The sequence below is a fragment of the Dermacentor andersoni genome, chromosome 4, assembly GCF_023375885.2.
Source record: "Dermacentor andersoni chromosome 4, qqDerAnde1_hic_scaffold, whole genome shotgun sequence".
NCBI classification, from domain to species: Eukaryota; Metazoa; Arthropoda; class Arachnida; order Ixodida; family Ixodidae; genus Dermacentor; species Dermacentor andersoni.
The window spans coordinates 196753499-196770167 of record NC_092817.1 but is presented as its reverse complement, the minus strand read 5'-3'; the positions used below and the strand labels follow the sequence as shown (position 1 = coordinate 196770167).

At 49.2% G+C, this 16669-nt stretch overlaps 1 protein-coding gene across 5 annotated transcripts in view; it reads right to left on the bottom strand.

Annotated features, from left to right (window-relative positions):
* Positions 1-16669, bottom strand: part of LOC126530527 (gamma-butyrobetaine dioxygenase-like) — an 82747-nt gene that overhangs the window by 15657 nt on the left and 50421 nt on the right. For 2 of the 5 annotated variants that reach the window (XM_050177796.3, XM_055070634.2), the window contains exons 3-5: positions 12835-12965; positions 1058-1239; positions 104-306 (exon numbers count right to left, since the gene is read on the bottom strand). In XM_050177796.3, the coding sequence (XP_050033753.1) occupies positions 104-306; positions 1058-1239; positions 12835-12965 (516 nt within the window). Of the gene's footprint in view, positions 1-103; positions 307-1057; positions 1240-12834; positions 12966-13097; positions 13339-13380; positions 13421-13701; positions 13838-16669 lie in introns of those variants that run through there. The other 3 variants (XM_055070631.1, XM_055070633.1, XM_055070632.2) reach the window with 3 other exon arrangements.

The window sequence follows — 16669 nt, the reverse complement described above, 5'->3', positions numbered from 1 at the left end:
AAAATTCCATATGCATGGTTTAACGATGTAACTTAAACTTTTACATCCATTTATAGCACGGGAGGGTTTCTCAGCAAGACACACGAGATTGCAGGTGTAGTACCTCTGAGCAGGACGACGCCGTACTTGTGCATGCAGTCCAGCCATCGGTAGAGGCCATCGTCAGTGTCCATGAACTCCTTGTAGGCGACCTCCGGAAAACTCTTCCAGATGGACACCCTGTCCCAGAACACCATAGGCGGCAGCGGACAGTGGTTTTCATCCGCGTCTGCATTCATCATGTAGCTGCGTGCGTTCCGGTACAACCTGCGCCAAAGTGCCGTGACAGAGGGAAACCACTAATTAAATTCTGGGACTTTACGTACCAGCACTACGAGGTGATTATGAGGTACGCCGTAGTGGTGTACTCGGGATAAACATAGACCAGCTGGTGTCCTTTTAACGTGCACTCAATCAACGGTACACGAGCATTGGATTTCACCCCGATCGAAGTGCGGCCACCGTGGCCAGGATTCGATCCCACGACCTCGCGCTTAGCAGCGTTACGCCTAAGCCACCACTAAGTCAGCTCGGCGAGTTGGGCACAGCGGCTTTTAAGTCCAGGTATTATTCAGTTCTAATGTTAAAGGCATGCCTACACTTCGATTAATAGTCTTCGAACTTAGTTTAGTCAAAGTGGAGCAACTATACGTCCTCCGAAACAGTTGACGTAGACAAAAGCAACAGTCTTCGTTGCGGCACTTTGCGAAGTTGTGCTTAACCATAGCCACATAAGCCATATAAAAAAAAGGCGATGCCAATGATCTTCACGTTAGACCTACGTGGGCCACTTTGTGCAATTTGGAAATGGGTTAGAAGCGTCCTCACATGCCATTCTGCCTGAAAAATTATTTATATATAAAGTGTGGCACATTCTTTTTAAGCTCCGCGTCTTTACTCGAAGCCAGTTTTCTTGAAGCGTGAACGTATCAGCAGCCCGCACGAGCTACGTCATGGTTCCGTGATGCACAGTTGTGCGGCAGCGGTGTGTAGCGTGCAGACGAGCGCGAAAACTGACCAGAGCGGGTTGTAGGAGGAGTGGTGCGTGCCCTTGGAGTCGCCCCACGTGACCTCCAGACTGCCATCGGGCGAGACCTCCATGCTGACCGGACGCACGTTGTAGTCCAGACCGGCCGTGTCCACAAGCTTTTGCTTGCTGTCCGGGTGGATGCAGTGGGAGCAGTTGCAGTTATCCCGAAGCTGCAATGTGGAGAATACGATAGTCAAAACCTCCAAAACCCAGCGCCGCCAGCACAAACCACTGCCAAACCTCTCATCTCCCAGACGTGAATCATTCAATAAATTCTGAGGTTAACGTTCCAAAACAACAATGCGATTAGGAAGCACGCCGTAATAATTAGGAAGACTCCGCATTAATCTTGACTTCCTGGGATTGTTTGGCGTATACACCTAAACCTAAGTACAAGAGCGTTTCTTCATTTCGCCGCCATCGAAATGCGCCGGTCGCGGCCAGGATTGAGCCCGCGAACCCAGCAGGTAGGCGTAAACCGGGAATGCTATCTTGACAATCTGGGGTTCTTTAACGCGAAACGGGTACCCACTAGGCGGGTATTGTCGCATTCTGTTGCCATCGAAACATTGCCAGAAAATTAGCCCATCCCTTTTTTTGTCGGTAGTAGGACGCCACAGACGCTCAGCAATGAGGCCGTCCGCGCAGTGGTTAAGCGGCTGTCCTGGAACGCGCAATTCGATGAAGCCGCCGCGTCTTAAGCGGAAGCTTCTGAACTGTCACCCCTACGCGCACAAGTGATCATCGTAAAGGAGCAGAAAACACTCAGCGGTTCGGTTAATTCACTACGAATGTGCGATGTGCACTCCGGTTCCCCTGCAGTACTCGTCGATGCGGTGGCGAAGTTCTGCGCAAGTGCTCTCCGGCAGTTTCCTTCTCCACGACAGCGCGAAAAAAAAACAAAAAAACTGTGCACTAAATGAACACTAAGCGAGGATTACACGACACGTGCGCTCTACCGCGTCGTCCTCGCATCGAGCCTCTTTTATTCACGCTGTAGGTAAAGATCAGGTTCTGCAACATCTTCCCGTCGATGCTCATCAAAGCGACTATGGCGTCGTTTCACAGATCCGAAAATTAATAGGAATGCGCCTGTTTTGGCAGTCGCGAACTATCCACCAGCGTAAAGTTTGCGCGGTGCAATAGGCTGGAATACGCCCACAACAGTGCAAGCATCGTCGTCACTGTTTTGCCCCAACCTTTACAGCCATGATGCTGCGATGAAATATAATTAATTGTAAACAAATCAAATACGAAATGCAGTGTATAGGCTGAAGCTACACAGGATTGCTTCTTTGTGTCCTGCCCAGCTTGGTATGAAAAACTTTATTTTGGTCCTGAGGGATCAGTCTGGGACTGATGCGGGCCGCTCCCACGTCGGTACAGAGAGGCAGAGCCCCTCTGCCATCGCACGGGCCCTCTGGAGACAGCCCTGAGTTGGTCCGCCAGCACTTCACTGTGCAGCATGCGCTGCCACCACTGTTCACCTCGAGAACCATCACCGGCCAACGCCAAGCAGCGCCACAGCATGTGTTGTAAATCGAGCAAACCCCCACACTTACTACAATAGACTGAAACCCCGCAGTCCGGATTAATTTTATTCATGATGACCGGGTTAGGGTACGTTCGTGTCTGCAGAAGCCTTAATGTAACCGCCTGCGGCCTATTTAATTTAGGATGTGGCAGCGGGAATGCCCTGCGCCCTAAGTAATAGTGCTTGGTGATTTCGTTGTAGGTTAACAGTTGGTCCCTGTATTCAGGAGCGGGAGATCCAGCCCCTTCAGGGAGTACACGGCACACTAATCCTCGTGCCTCCCTGTGCGCCACCTCGTTGAGGTTACGCGGGGCTCCCTCCACTGTCCCCACTGCGCCGGGAACCAAGTAACTGTATGCGAAGTGATATCCCTACCCTGTAGCAATCTGTTAGCCAGTTTCGCAACAAGTCCTCTCGAGAAGGCTGTAATCGCAGATCACGAGTCGCTAAACACCAAAACTCTTCTTGAATCAATTAGTGCTAGAGCAATAGCCACCTGTTCAGCAACCCCCGGATCTTTGGTATAAATGGAGGCAGCATTTCTAACGCTCTCTTTGCCATCTACCACCACCACCGAATAAGCATTTTTACCATTAATCCATGCGGCGACAACAAACGCAGACTGTTCCTCCTGATCCTTTGCCTCTCGCAACAAAGCCCTAGCTCTCGCGACCCGCCTCCCTACATTGTGCACGGTGTGCACATTCCGCGGAAACGGACGAACCATGATATTTGCCCTAAGGTTCACGTTCAACTCGTGTAGGGGCGCCCTATCGTGCGACACAGCCACGGATTATTCAATTGACTCTAAAATATACCTACCCGCTGGTGTACCTAGCAACCGCTCCCTCTGTGCGGTACGTTGAGCCTCAGCAATTTCATCTAAAGTATTATGCAAACCCAGTTGTAACAACATATCGTTTGACGTAGTCATAGGCAGACCAAGCGCAGCCTTGATGGCTTTTCTGATTAATGCTTCCAATTTATTTTTCTCCCCCCTATTCTAATTTAGCATAGCTGCCACATACGAGAAATGACACATAATAAATGCGTGAACTAAGCGCATCGCACCTTCTTCTCCTAAACCCCTATGCCTATTAGAGATCCTTCTTATAAGTTTTATGGCCTCCTCCGTCTTCTTGGTAATACGCTGAATAGTTCTAATGTTCGATCCGTTTGTTTCAAGTACAAAACCCAGGACCCTGATTGCTTCAACTTTGGGTATCACCGACCCTTCCCTAGTATGAATTCTAATGCAAGGCTCAACTTCCGGTACCCAACCCCCCCGGCCTTCGACCTAGCTTCTTAGATTTAAAGATCAACAACTCCGACTTTTTAGTGGAGCACTTGAGCCCCATGAGACCCAGATACTCCTCCGTAAGCGTTACCACCTGCTGCAGCCTAGCCTCAAGCTCTCCATCACTACCACCGACACTCCATATAGTAATGTCATCCGCGTAGATAGAATAGCCAATATCCTGGACAGTGTCCAGTCTATTAGCCAACTTTGACATCGCCAGATTGAATAACATAGGCGAGAGTACGGATCCCTGCGGAGTACCACAGCAACCCAATTTAAAGAGTTCCGACTTTATCTCCCCAAACCTGAGACATGTCCTTCTATCCGTAAGGAAAGCCTTGACAAAATGGAAAAGCCGCTGCCCCAAATTCAAGTCCGATAGCACCCGTAGAATGAAAGAATGTCGGATTTTATCGAACGCTTTTTCCACATCAAGTCCAATTAGTGCCTTAGTATCCCTTGTCCGCCGGTCAAGGATCTGATGCTTAATCCTGATCATAGCATCCTGAGTCGAGAGGCCGGGCCGAAATCCTATCATCGAGTGCGGAAAGACCCCATTGCCCTCAACATAACGCGTTAGCCTATTTAAAATGGCATGCTCAGCAACTTTCCCCAAACACGACGTCAGGGAAATGGGTCTGAGATTTTCAAGCCCTATGGCCTTCCCAGGTTTGGGTATCAGAACAGTAGTTGCAAGTTTCCACTCTTCCGGGAAAAAGCCTTCCTTCCATAGGCAATGGATCTGCCGCGTAAGGAACTCAATTGACCCATCGTCTAAATTCCGTAGCATTTTATTCGTAATGCCATCCGGCCCTGATGCCGATCGACCATTAAGATTCTGCAGCGCCATCCTTATATCACTTTCAGTAAATTCCGCGTCCATAGCTGCATTTTCGTCTCCACTATATTCCCAAATCACGTCAGGTGTATCGTGCCAGGTCTCCAACGGAAGGTATCTCTCAGCCAAATCCTTCAGCAACTCCTGCTCCGTGGAGTCCCGACACGCCTGACGGACCAGCTTACCTATCACAGTCCTCTCATTAGACTTAGTGTTTGTCTCATCTAGTAAATGTCTGAGCAAACTCCAGGCGCCTCCCCTCTTAATGCGACCATCAATAGAATTGCACACTTCATCCCATTGCTGCTTGCACAGTACCCGACAATGGTCTTCAATTTCCTGATTAACCACTGCTATACGCTTTCTAAGCCTTCTATTCAATCTCTGACCCTTCCATCTCGCCAACATCGACTGCTTTGCTTCCAACAAATGTGCCAGGCGACTATCCATGTGTTCCGTGTCAATATCGGTCTTGTTACGTTTCGCCTACAACGCGCGGTAATGCCGGCGCGGATGCAACGGACGCCGGGGCTTTGTTCAAAGCGGCGGACATTTTGGCCCGTCCGACGCCGCCGCAACGCCTACCCGCCAAGCGTGCCCAGGCGTGTTTCAGTGCCACGTGTCTTCGTGTGTGCGTGTGTGTGTGTGTGCCCTCGCTTGTCAAAGCGCGGCAGCCGGGGAGCGGAGTTCCCCGAATGAGGAGCCTGGAGGTCTCTCGGCTCAACTGTTCGCGCCGTCGTGTGGGTGAGGGTTGGCAATGCGTCACTACACTCGGTTCAGCAGGTCTCTCGGCCCGACAGTTCGCGCCGTCGTGGGCTCCTGCTGCGCCGTCCCGTGACCTTCATCCCGTGACCTTCCCTCCTTCCCTTTTGGACCGCGACGCCGGGAGTATAAGAGCAGCTGCCCCCGGACGCCAGGAGAGAGGCTCCGATTTGTACTGTTGAGTTACGTGCTCTCCCGTCTCTCCACTTCGGTCGACCTGACCGGCCGCTCTTTTGCTATGTTAGAATAAACAAGTTGTTCTGTTACCAGTCTTCTCATGCTTTGCCGGGACCTTCGGATGCTTCCAGTGCCCCAGGCCGCCAGGCCAACGCTACCCTTGGGGCTTGCGACCCATTGGCAATAACGGGCGTCAGCACCGAGACCCCAACAACTCGTGCCAGCGGTGCGATTCCAACAGTCTGAACCTCTTTAGTGGACGCCTCAACGTCACTTTTAAGCTGACTAGTCCACTGTTCCAAGGTCAACTCATTTCCCTCATCTTCGATTCTCTGCACTCTTCGTTTCCTAAATGCATTCCAGTCAACCATCCTGAATGTGCGCTCCTTTTTATTAGCCACTACCAAAGTAATCATAAGTATGTAATGATCGCTACCAAAATCTATATTAGAATTGGACCAGGACGAATCCACCACCCCCCGAATAAAAGTGAGATCAGGTGTAGAATCTCTACATGTCGACGTGCCACATCTGGTAGGATACGAGGGGTCTGTAATCAGAGTTAAATTCAAGTCTAGTGCCTGCTGCCATAGTCTCTCCCCCTTAATAGTGCTATAAACATACTTCCACACATGATATGGTGCATTGAAGTCCCCTCCAATAAGCAATGGTGCATCCTTAGCCAGATTGGTTGCCTTGGTCAAGAGAGATTTGAAACTCTGCTTCGTGTAACTCTATGTAACTAATATTTACCTAAACGCGAAATATGTCCTGTATGCTGATGACGCCAGTATATTTGTTTCAGGAACAAACTGTACAGATATAGAGTATGAAACGAACCTCATGCTCTCTAAGCTGAGGGACTGGTCAATAATGAACCAATTAGAAATAAATACAAACAAAACCAAAGCTGTGCTCTTTAGGCCTAAAAATAAGCCAGTGAATTCAAATATTAACATTATGTACGGGGAAAAAACGATAGAAATGGTTACTAGTATGAGAACTCCCGGCGTAACGTTTTCGAGTAATATGCTCTGGGACGAACACATTGACGCAGTCACAATCCAGTTATCTAGGGTCATTGGCGTGACGTGGAAATGTAAATCACTATTGCCGTTTAAAGTTAAACTTCTCATTTATAACTCGCTTTTTTATTCGTACCTCTATTATTGCTTATTGGTATGGGGTACAACTACCTTTGTTAATTTGCATAAACTACTTGTCTCGCAAAAGAAGTTTGTTCGGCTACTCTTTAATGTCCCCTACAACTCCCATACTATAAACTTATTTCAGGAAGCCAACATAATTTCTGTGTTAAAGTTGTACCAGTACAAGTTAACAACTGCATTTAGGCGGGAAGTAAAACTTAACTGCTCCTTTCTACGAGAACTTTCTAACCTTGAACTTAATGACAAATTTTATGTTACCCGTCATAAAGAGATATGGCGGGTGGTCACACCCAGAACAAATTATTTAAGGGAAAAGCTGTCACACACAATGCCAATGCTTCTAAATAAATATAATAATCTAGGCGTTGATATCACCCAAATAACGGCCCAACAACTGAGAGACTTGTATATGCAGGATTTTTAAATTACTGGTTGAGCGTACATCCTCTCGGCTAGTATGTATATAAAGTGTGTATATATGCTTCTGTATATGTGTGTGTGTGTAGATATGCATACGAGTGCGTATGCATATACGGGTATATGAATGCATGTGTGTGTGTATATATGTGTGTATATAATATTCAAAGGCGTATTCTTGTCTCATTTGTATTGACCACGAGAACCACACAAGCTACCCTAAGTATTTTTGGTTTAGTCACCAGTGGCTCTGTATGGATATGGGTGTGCATGTGTATATGCGAGTATGTGGGTTCATGAGAGTATATACGAGTATGTGTATATATTTGTATGTATACATATGTATATGTGTATGTGTATATATGTATGTATGATGCATATGTGTTTGCATGTATGCTGTTCTGTAGAGGGGGCTGCGGGCCTCGTCAAGCTGCCTACTGGAGCAGCTTTTACTTGCAGCCTCCTCCATCAAGTAGATGGAAATAAAGCTATTCCTATTCCTGTTCCTGTGTCCCGGGGGCTACTGTACAGGTTAAGCAGGTAAACGCTCCTCTGACATGACCTTTGCCGACTTAAGATTACTTCCACCATAATATATTCAATCTTGCAATCTGCCATGTGAAGATCATGTCTAATATACGGCAACCTCCTATTAATGAGAGTAGCGAGTCCTCTGCCCTGTTCGTTATCCTTAACTTCCGCTTTGAAATTAGTTAAGGTCACGTTAGACGTCAGTGTTTCCTGTAACATGATAACTTGAGGCTTGACACCATGCGTTCTAACAAACTGCTGCAGAGACACTTTCTTATGATTGTACCCCCTACAATTCCACTGCCAAATACTAAATGAACTATTTAATAGAGCCATCTTGACCACGGAAATTTGGTGAACTAGTTTCGAGCTCAAGTCCACTCGGCGGCTTACCCTGCTGGGCTAGCGGCCGAGTGCACTCCCGCTCCATAACAGGGACCACTGTCTCGTTTAGATATATTTCAATTTTGCCTAATCTCTGATCCGTGATATTTTCCCGTTCTTCTATCCGCTCCAGTCTACTAATGATCTGATTTACACTTTCTTGCGATGTGGCCATCATTGCTTTAAGCTCGGAACCGACTTTGCCCTGAATCCGTTCGGTCGAGGATAGGGCCCTCTTTTTCGGAGCAGGCGTCTCCTCGTCCGCCATGTTCTGTTCTGCGACCTCCACAGACCTTGGTACCTCAACCGAGTCATCATGTTTCCTAGCCAGTCTTAAGCTATCGCTGTTACCGGAAGGTAAGCCGTTCCTAAGTTCAGCTATCTCTTTGATAAGCCCGTCAATGGCTGCTTTTAAGCTACGATTCTCTCTCTCCAATTGCGAAGTCCTATCCCTATCCTTATTACCATTTACATGCTCCTGGCGCTTGACCTTGTCAGCCCAGGTGGTCTGGCTCCCAGCTGCGCCGTCGCCGCCACCAGCTGCAGGAAAGCGCACCCGCGCCTCCATAGAAACGGATCAGCTCCTGGTCGTAGGAGTCCCAGTCGGTGGCCGCTGCCTCGACCTGGAGCGGCTCCTAGAGCGCGAGCGTCCCTTAGAGCGTTGGCGGGCGCTCACCAGCTGCACCATCTCGGCTGCCTCCTGTTCCGCCGTTAGCTCCGCCCTGGCTCTCTCCTGTCGTTGAACACGCACGACGTAGGGAAGCTGGTATCGTTGTCTGCATTGTTTATCCGCGGTCAGGTGTCGTCCGCCACAAAGCTTGCAACAAGGCACACAGTTGTGATCCTCTTCAGGGTTCCGAGCCCCGCATCCTCGGCATTCAAAACAATCGGGCGCTGGGCAGACATCCGCCCGATGTCCAAGCTTGCCACACACATAGCATACATCCAACTGCTTTCGATACAGGAAGCACCGTACCAGAGTTGGCCCATATCTGACGAAATTGGGCACATTTAACCCGTCGAAAACAACGATGACTGATCCTGTGTTTTTGATTCGTTTGACCGCCATAGCCAGCGGATTGCGATCGTTAACAATGTTCCGCTCAAGTGTCGCGGGGCCATCCATAATGTCTACATTGCGAATGACGCCCTTACACGTAGTGTGTGGGGCCGTCTCGTACGCACTGACTTCAATATCCTTGTCTGCCACTCTGATTGACCTGAGTCTCACATATCGTTCAGCGTTGCTCCTTTCTGGCGTACTAGCCACCAAGATATTTTGCATAAAGTTCGGGCAAATAACATCTTCCCTAATCTGCTCAATACCGAGGCCTGCCGCCTCTACGATTGCCTTGCCCACCGCTGTAGAGCTAACTTTCTCCAAATTCAGTCCACCCCGTGGGCGAATGACTATTTTGATGTGTTCTTGTGGCATCGGTGGCATGCGCGACGCCTTCACAATGCGATTCTTGATTGCCGAGCCTCCGCGCCGTTCACCTGCGCCCCGTCGTTCAGGCATCTCGCTTGGCGAACCGCCGTCACCCAATCCATGCCTCGTCGTAGTTCTAGATTTTCGGCTGGACACTGTCCACCATCCCAGGTCTTCAGTAAAGTCCTCCGCCGGGAGCACTTCCCCTTCAACGTGCATTGCTGCCATGCCACGCTAGGTCTACCAGACGCTAGCTCTCGGCCAGCGTGGCGTGAGCACAAAAGTTCCAATGAAGTCCAAAAAAGGGGTGGCCCACCTCAAAATCAGGTATCCGCTGAATCTTCTCTTCTTCACGGATCCAATGATATCAAATTTGCACCACTAGGTGACCAAAAAAGGCTCGGAAGCTTCGAAAAAGACGGACCCATAAAAGCCCACAAGCCTCCTTCGAACTTCGTCGTCGTCTCCCCTGCCCAGCTTGACCTTTTCTAAACACACTTAGTTAATATATTGCCAGAAGGACTTATATGTTGCCAAGAGCCTAACTGGCGAAGTTCCTTCGAAGGAGACGCCATTCCGCCAGAACGAAAGCTGGCCAGCCACGACGGTTAAAATCATACCGACACCATCGGCCACTGATGAATAAAAAGGTCTGGGAATAGGGAGAAGGATAAATGATTTTGAATAACCCCAACCACCGGGAACTGGCCATCAATGGCGTGGTCGTCGACTGGTCAAGGGTACGTATGTTTCGAATGAGCAAAACAAGCATATACAACTGGCTTGGCAAATATCAGCAATTAAATAGCGTCATTTCGTCAGCAAGGCGTTTCAGCTAACAAGGCGTCAGCTTACCAGCTCGCAAATCCGTATTAACAGAAAGTCACTGCATGGTGCGTCGTGTCGTTGTACGAGGAAAATACCGCAGTAACTTAAGTACATACCATTTGCTTTCGGCACGCTGGCTTCAGTGTAATAATGAACTGTGCCGCATTCAGACTCCAAAGGTTTGGCCTAATGTGTGGGTTGGCCGTTGCTCTCGCAAACGAAGGGCACCAGTGTATTTTACGCATTTTCGTACTCACTTTGTTCCGACTGAAGCGTCGTCACTGCCGGTGGTCGCCACTTTGCTCGAGAAAAAAAGCTACAATGTGTTTGCTATATGGCGTCACTGTGTTGCACTCGGCGCGGCAGTGAATAACTGCGTCAGGCCACATTTAGGTGGATGTCAACGTTCCGATTGATCAACAGCTCGACATACTCGTTTAATGCATACTGAAAACGTTTGCGCGGAGACACAAGGACGAGCGCTAACTCACCACTGAAGTTTATTGGAAACAGATTCACGGATAAATAGGAAAACCGAAACAGAACAAAACAATGCTATCATGATTGAACATCACGTGTTACCCCGTGTACCCGTTTGAGTTGGCTAGGAAACTGATAGCCTTGTTACATGAACATGATAGTCTTGTTCTGTTCTGTTTCGGTTTTCCTATTTATTCGTGTATGTGTTTGGAATAAACTACAGTTCTGAGTTGGCGCTCCTCCTTGTTTTTTCTCGGCTTGTCCCGTGCCTCCGCGCAAACTTTTTCAGTATGCATTTCAACCAACTAGCCGAACTTTCTGCTCTCCTAAATACTTGCTTAAGTTTAAATCGATAATATTCAGAATCGCTGAGAACCAGTATTTGCAAGCTCGGTGAAGACAATGGTGGTAGACCTGTGGTGGTAACCTACAAATTCTAAAATTCCCCCATATGGTTGAATTGGCCATCTTGCTACTTCTTGTCGGTCAAAGGACTGCCACGGCGTCTCGATGGGCTCAAAAAGTGCGCTTACAGAATTTGACAATACGGAGGAATTTGACAGTGCGCAGTATAGCAACCCCGATATGGTTGAGCTAAGCAAATGTGTTACAGCCACGGGGGAAGGAAAGAACTAGGACGGAACATTGCGCAGCACGATCGAAGCCACATGACTCGGCCCAACACGTGATCGTCACGTCAGAGCGCGCGGTGGGCTTCCAGCTCCGCAGGCAGAGTGACGGAAGCACAACTGAACAAGTACGCATCTGTTAAAAAAAAAAGCTACAGGGAACCAAACATTCTCGGGCATACGCCAAATCTCAGAAGTCGGGTGTTGCGACGATACTGCGAGGTAAACAGCAAAGAGGATCGCTTAACAGAGAGTTGGCTTGCCAAGGCTGACCGCGTGACTTAATGCTCCGTCCCAGTGGCGTAGGCAGAAATTTTTTTCGGAGGGGGGCGGGTGCCCCCCTTGTCCTGGGAGGGGGACTTAGGGAGCGACGAAGGGACATAATAGAGAGTTTTAGTATAGGGGCCCCAATATTTTGGGGCCCCAAAGAGCTTTGCGGGTGTTAGCGTTGGGGCACGCAGGAGTGAATAGCTTTAGAATAGGGCTTTGCGTTTGCAGATTGCGTCTTGCGCTGACAGCGCCGCTACGGCGTCTAAGAAAAACGATTAAAAGTAATTAAATAAAATATACCATCTTAAGATATGCATAGTAATTTTGACTTGCGTGTATTCGCGTTTAATTACAATTTAGAGGTTATTTTTCAAGCAGCAAACAATTGGTTGTGCTTAGTTTGGAGCCACAAAACCAACTTTACGTGCCTTCACCAGCCAAGCTTAGCCGTGTTAGGCCTACGAGCCATAATATCCACACTCGAATTCGGAATCAGCGGCGTCTAATGAATCAATCTTCATAACACACGCTAGTTGAGAGAAAGCGATAACTGCAGTCACTTCTCCTAGCTTGCGAACTTCACGCATTACCGCGAATCGAACCCAGTTTGGTGCTAGGTTAGAGCCGTCGCTTCGATGGGTGCCGCCATGTTTGTTGACGCAAAGCTTTTGGGAACGCTATTTGAGCTCCCGCTAAATCGGTGAAATAGCGTTCCCAACGCAAAACCCAAACGCAGTTTGCGTCTCGCGCATGCGCAGTGGCTTCGACGCTATTTCTTTGGGGCCCCAAAACGTTTGGGGCCCCTATTCTAAAACTCTCTAATAACAAGCAAATTGCGAGAGCGGGGGGGGGGGGGGGGAGGTGCACATGCCCAGTGTGCCACTGCCGGGCGACGCCACTGCTGCTCCCTCCTACTTTATTTTCTTCCTCTGGATGTAATTTATGGTTTCGATAGTTTGTGCGTACAGCGTTGTATGCGTTCGCACGGCGCGATCGTGTGCGGTACGGCAGGCTTACCCAGATGTAGTTGACCTCGCACGCCTCGTCATCGCTGAAGATCACCTTGACCGTCTGCGCGCCGGTGGGCAGCGCGGTGACCACGCTGAGCTGCGTCTGCTTCTGCTGCTGCCGCTGCAGTGCGGCCGTGCCTGCGAGAGTGTACAGCACGCCGTTAGCGCTGGCGGAAGAGGGTGACAATGAATGCCATTGGCCTGCCTTGAGGTGTGTAAAATAATGGCAGGATAAATGAGCGCTTATTACTAATAATTTTTTTTACCTACATCGTTCCCTTCTTGTCGTAATTGTATGTGTTGTCTTTTCCGATTCACCTGTGCTCGTAAACCGTCTCAGCATGGGCGGGTGTGTTAGTCAATTGGCAGCTTCCCTTACGGCGTGAAATATAACCAAGTGAGGCACGTCTGCGATATGCCACTTCCTCATCTACTTGACCACGAGCCCCTTTCCGCGTGATCAAGCTGTAGTTTCCGTCCGATACCGACGAGAAACAAGTGGCCCCTTGCTACTGTCGCAGGTTTCTGAGCACAGACGACCGGCTTCACTCACCCGAACTATGTACACGACACACCATTTACAACTGATACCTGCACGAGAACCCGCGGTGCGATAAATCGGCAACACCCATTCCCGATGTTTCTTCGGCGAGGCGCCGGCACTTCCGCTTCACGGCGCGCGAGGACCAATCAGAAAGCAAGACAGTTGGACTTCGCCTGGGGCCTTATCAGGCCGGTGGAAGGGAAGACCACATCGAGATCGAGATCGCCATCGTGCGTCGCCACCGAAGAGGCGCCGACGTCGCGCCGAAGATACGCACGAGAATCGCCCCCGTGTGACTTGCGGTTGCAGGCAGAAGAGAGTCGGCATTACGGCACAGCGGTCGCGTCCGTGTCGCCAACGGCGGCGCCGAGGCCCTCAGCAGCAGCGGCAGCAGCCGCGTCGACGGCTGCCGCGACCCGAGGCTCCTCGCGACCCGGACCAGGGACAGCATCGCGCCGGCCGCTGCCTGGCGCCGTTGATGATGATGATGATCACTTATTTACTGGCGCAAACCCACTGTGCGCGATAGGCCACGAACCAGGTGGTAATAGGATAAAAAATTAAGGAGCAACTTCGGGAGACACGCCGACCACGCCTAGCTACTTCCCATCGGGCCGATGGCCAGTTGCCGCTATGGCACGGCGATCGGACATTCTTTTGGGGCAACGGTGTCCGGTTTATATTTACCATTTCTGACAGCACTTTAGCAGGCTAGAGCACGAGAGCGCAGGCGGCCAACCTATCTGCCTTGCTTCCAATCAATTCTCTCTCTCTTCTTTGGAGAGACGTCCGATTGATTTAGGGTTCGTCAAATCTAGGTATCGGGCCACTTTCGTTTCGTCAAATTAGACGATTTGAGGCCTAGTGCACGCAGGAAAATGAAGAAATCCTCAAAATGAATCTTGGATCGAAAAAGACGCGCCAAGCTAGTGTAGAGCTCTGTACGGAGCACTAATAGCGCTTAATTAACGCGAAAGGGCCAAAATGAAAACGTAAAATGAAAATGAATTGTAATGTGGGCCGATCCCGAAAGTTGTCCAGTGTAAACAACAAACTACAGGATGCACTAAAGTGCCCAAGAGGACCTCATCCGTCTTCTATCTGAGCCGCTGTTGACTGTCCCTCTTATGTGTTCTTTTCTACATTCAACGTCCCTCGTTTGAACGCCCTCGCGCTAAAGCGGCATAAATGGGATTTTCTTTGTTCTTGTAACGTTGCTGTGAAGGTGTGTTCCGCATGTAGAACATGCGCTCATTTATGTCATACATACATCTGTATAACACTATGAGCAAAACGAGAACAAGGTGAAAGCAGGAGCATATATATACATATATACATATATATGCTTTCACGCAAGGCTCTTTGCCATGCTTATGAACGAACAGCCCATTCTTAATCGGCGAGTGTGCGTACAACTCGGGGGTGTAATTCACGAAGCTTTTCGTGTGTAAGTGCTCTTTGCCATAGGCCAGCCGCCTCTGCTAATACACGTTCGGGTGGCAACTGCTCTTACCAACACTTTCGGGGTAAGAACCTTTTTGTGAATATGGGCGTAGGTGTTTTACGAGATGGAAGATGTGATTAGTGCATTGGAATGATGCAACCGCATGTTATAGACGAGGGCAATATGTAGACGTAGACCCTTGGAAGATTAATGTTATATCATGCTCAGTTCATACTTCGTCTTTATATTAATGAACAGCAGTGACTTCATTAGTTGTGCAAGTGGTCTTTGTGGCTAAGCGCACCTGCGGACTAAGAAATAACGGAGGCCAAATTCTCAGAGCTTCTTTTCGTGAGAATTGTCTGCCATTGGCCGTGCGTCGCCATCGCTAATGATATGCTCAAAGTATTGATTGGCTCGCATGTGGTATCACGAATATTTGCTCCGTAAGAATTTTTTTCTTTTCTTTCTTTCTTTTTGTGTAGGGGGGGGGGGGGGGGGGATGACGGGTCAAGCTGCATCAGAAGTGAAATTCGGACAGCTCAGAACCGCAACTATGACGAGGTGGTCATTTCATTTCCTTGTGCTAGTTTGGGCTGCTTTTGATATTGTCTTTAGTGTAGTAGCAGTTCATTTCTTGGAGAAAGTGCCCACAGGCTTAAGGGAAAGAGAAAGACGACAGTAATTGTATATATTCAAGACCCTCTTCATCCCTCATCAATCCTCTCCTTCTCCCTCTCCAATTCACTAGTACAGAGTAGCAGGACAGGGCAAGCTAGCTCATGCCTTCATGTAACTAAATCCATTCTCTCTCTCTCTCTATCTGTCATGATCTTGTGCGATCGCAGCACTGTCTCCTGAGAAGCCGCTGTGCGGAGCTTCACACGAATATTTGGTGCCCCTTGGGAAGGCAATCGCGAAAGAAGCGCAACTAAGGCAACTACACGAAGCACGTAGCTTTGCCAGCACCAGTTAGTGTCGATGTTTTCTCTTAATTTGCCGTCTCAGATTACGCGAGCCAGGATTTTCGACTGACAGTTACTTAGACTGTATTTCAGTCAATTTCTTTAAGTTAGGTGACGTCAACTCAGAAGAGCACACATACGAGGAAAGACGAATAGACTAGAAAGCGGCGGAACGAAAAAAGGTGAGCTTAGACGGCATGCTTGAGCGAAGCCGCGAACGAGAGCACGTGACCGAAACTTGCACTCTAGCAGGTAATGAGGACTCTCCTGCTTGGCGCACTTTGAAGCGAATGGGCGGAGGTTTGAAATATAGCCGACTCTTCGATGATGCTCGCCGGAATACACCACACGCTAATCGACACTTTGTGCTTCAACACACATGAAGTTGAATTGTGCTGAAGAATCAATAGGGGGGGGGGGGGGGGATTTTAGCTTTTACATGGCATTTGCGTATGTCAAAACGTTTAGCTTTCTTTGGGAACCAACCACAGTTTCTTGCGTCTAACCGTTTTCGTTTGCCGATCCCGAAGATAATGCAGTCCCACACAGCGGTAAAAACTGCGCAGTGGTATGGTACCACCGTGCAGTCATCCCGGTGGTACCAGTACCGGTAGTAAGGGAAGCATTTTCGCATTCTTCCCTCGTGACAGCTAGCATTTTGATACGCTGCCATAGGAACGCTGCGCCCCTGGTCGAATGCGCAGACGCTATCGTTTGAGACGCTGCGCCTCTGATCCCATACGCTACACCGAGTTCCGAAATGGTCCTAGAGGAAGTGGTGCTCGATGCACCCGTTGGCTCCCGCGTACGGGTAGGAACTAAGGGGAGCCGCACCCATAACACTAAGTGCAACCCAGTGCCACAAGTAACCACCTCCCAAAGCATGCTA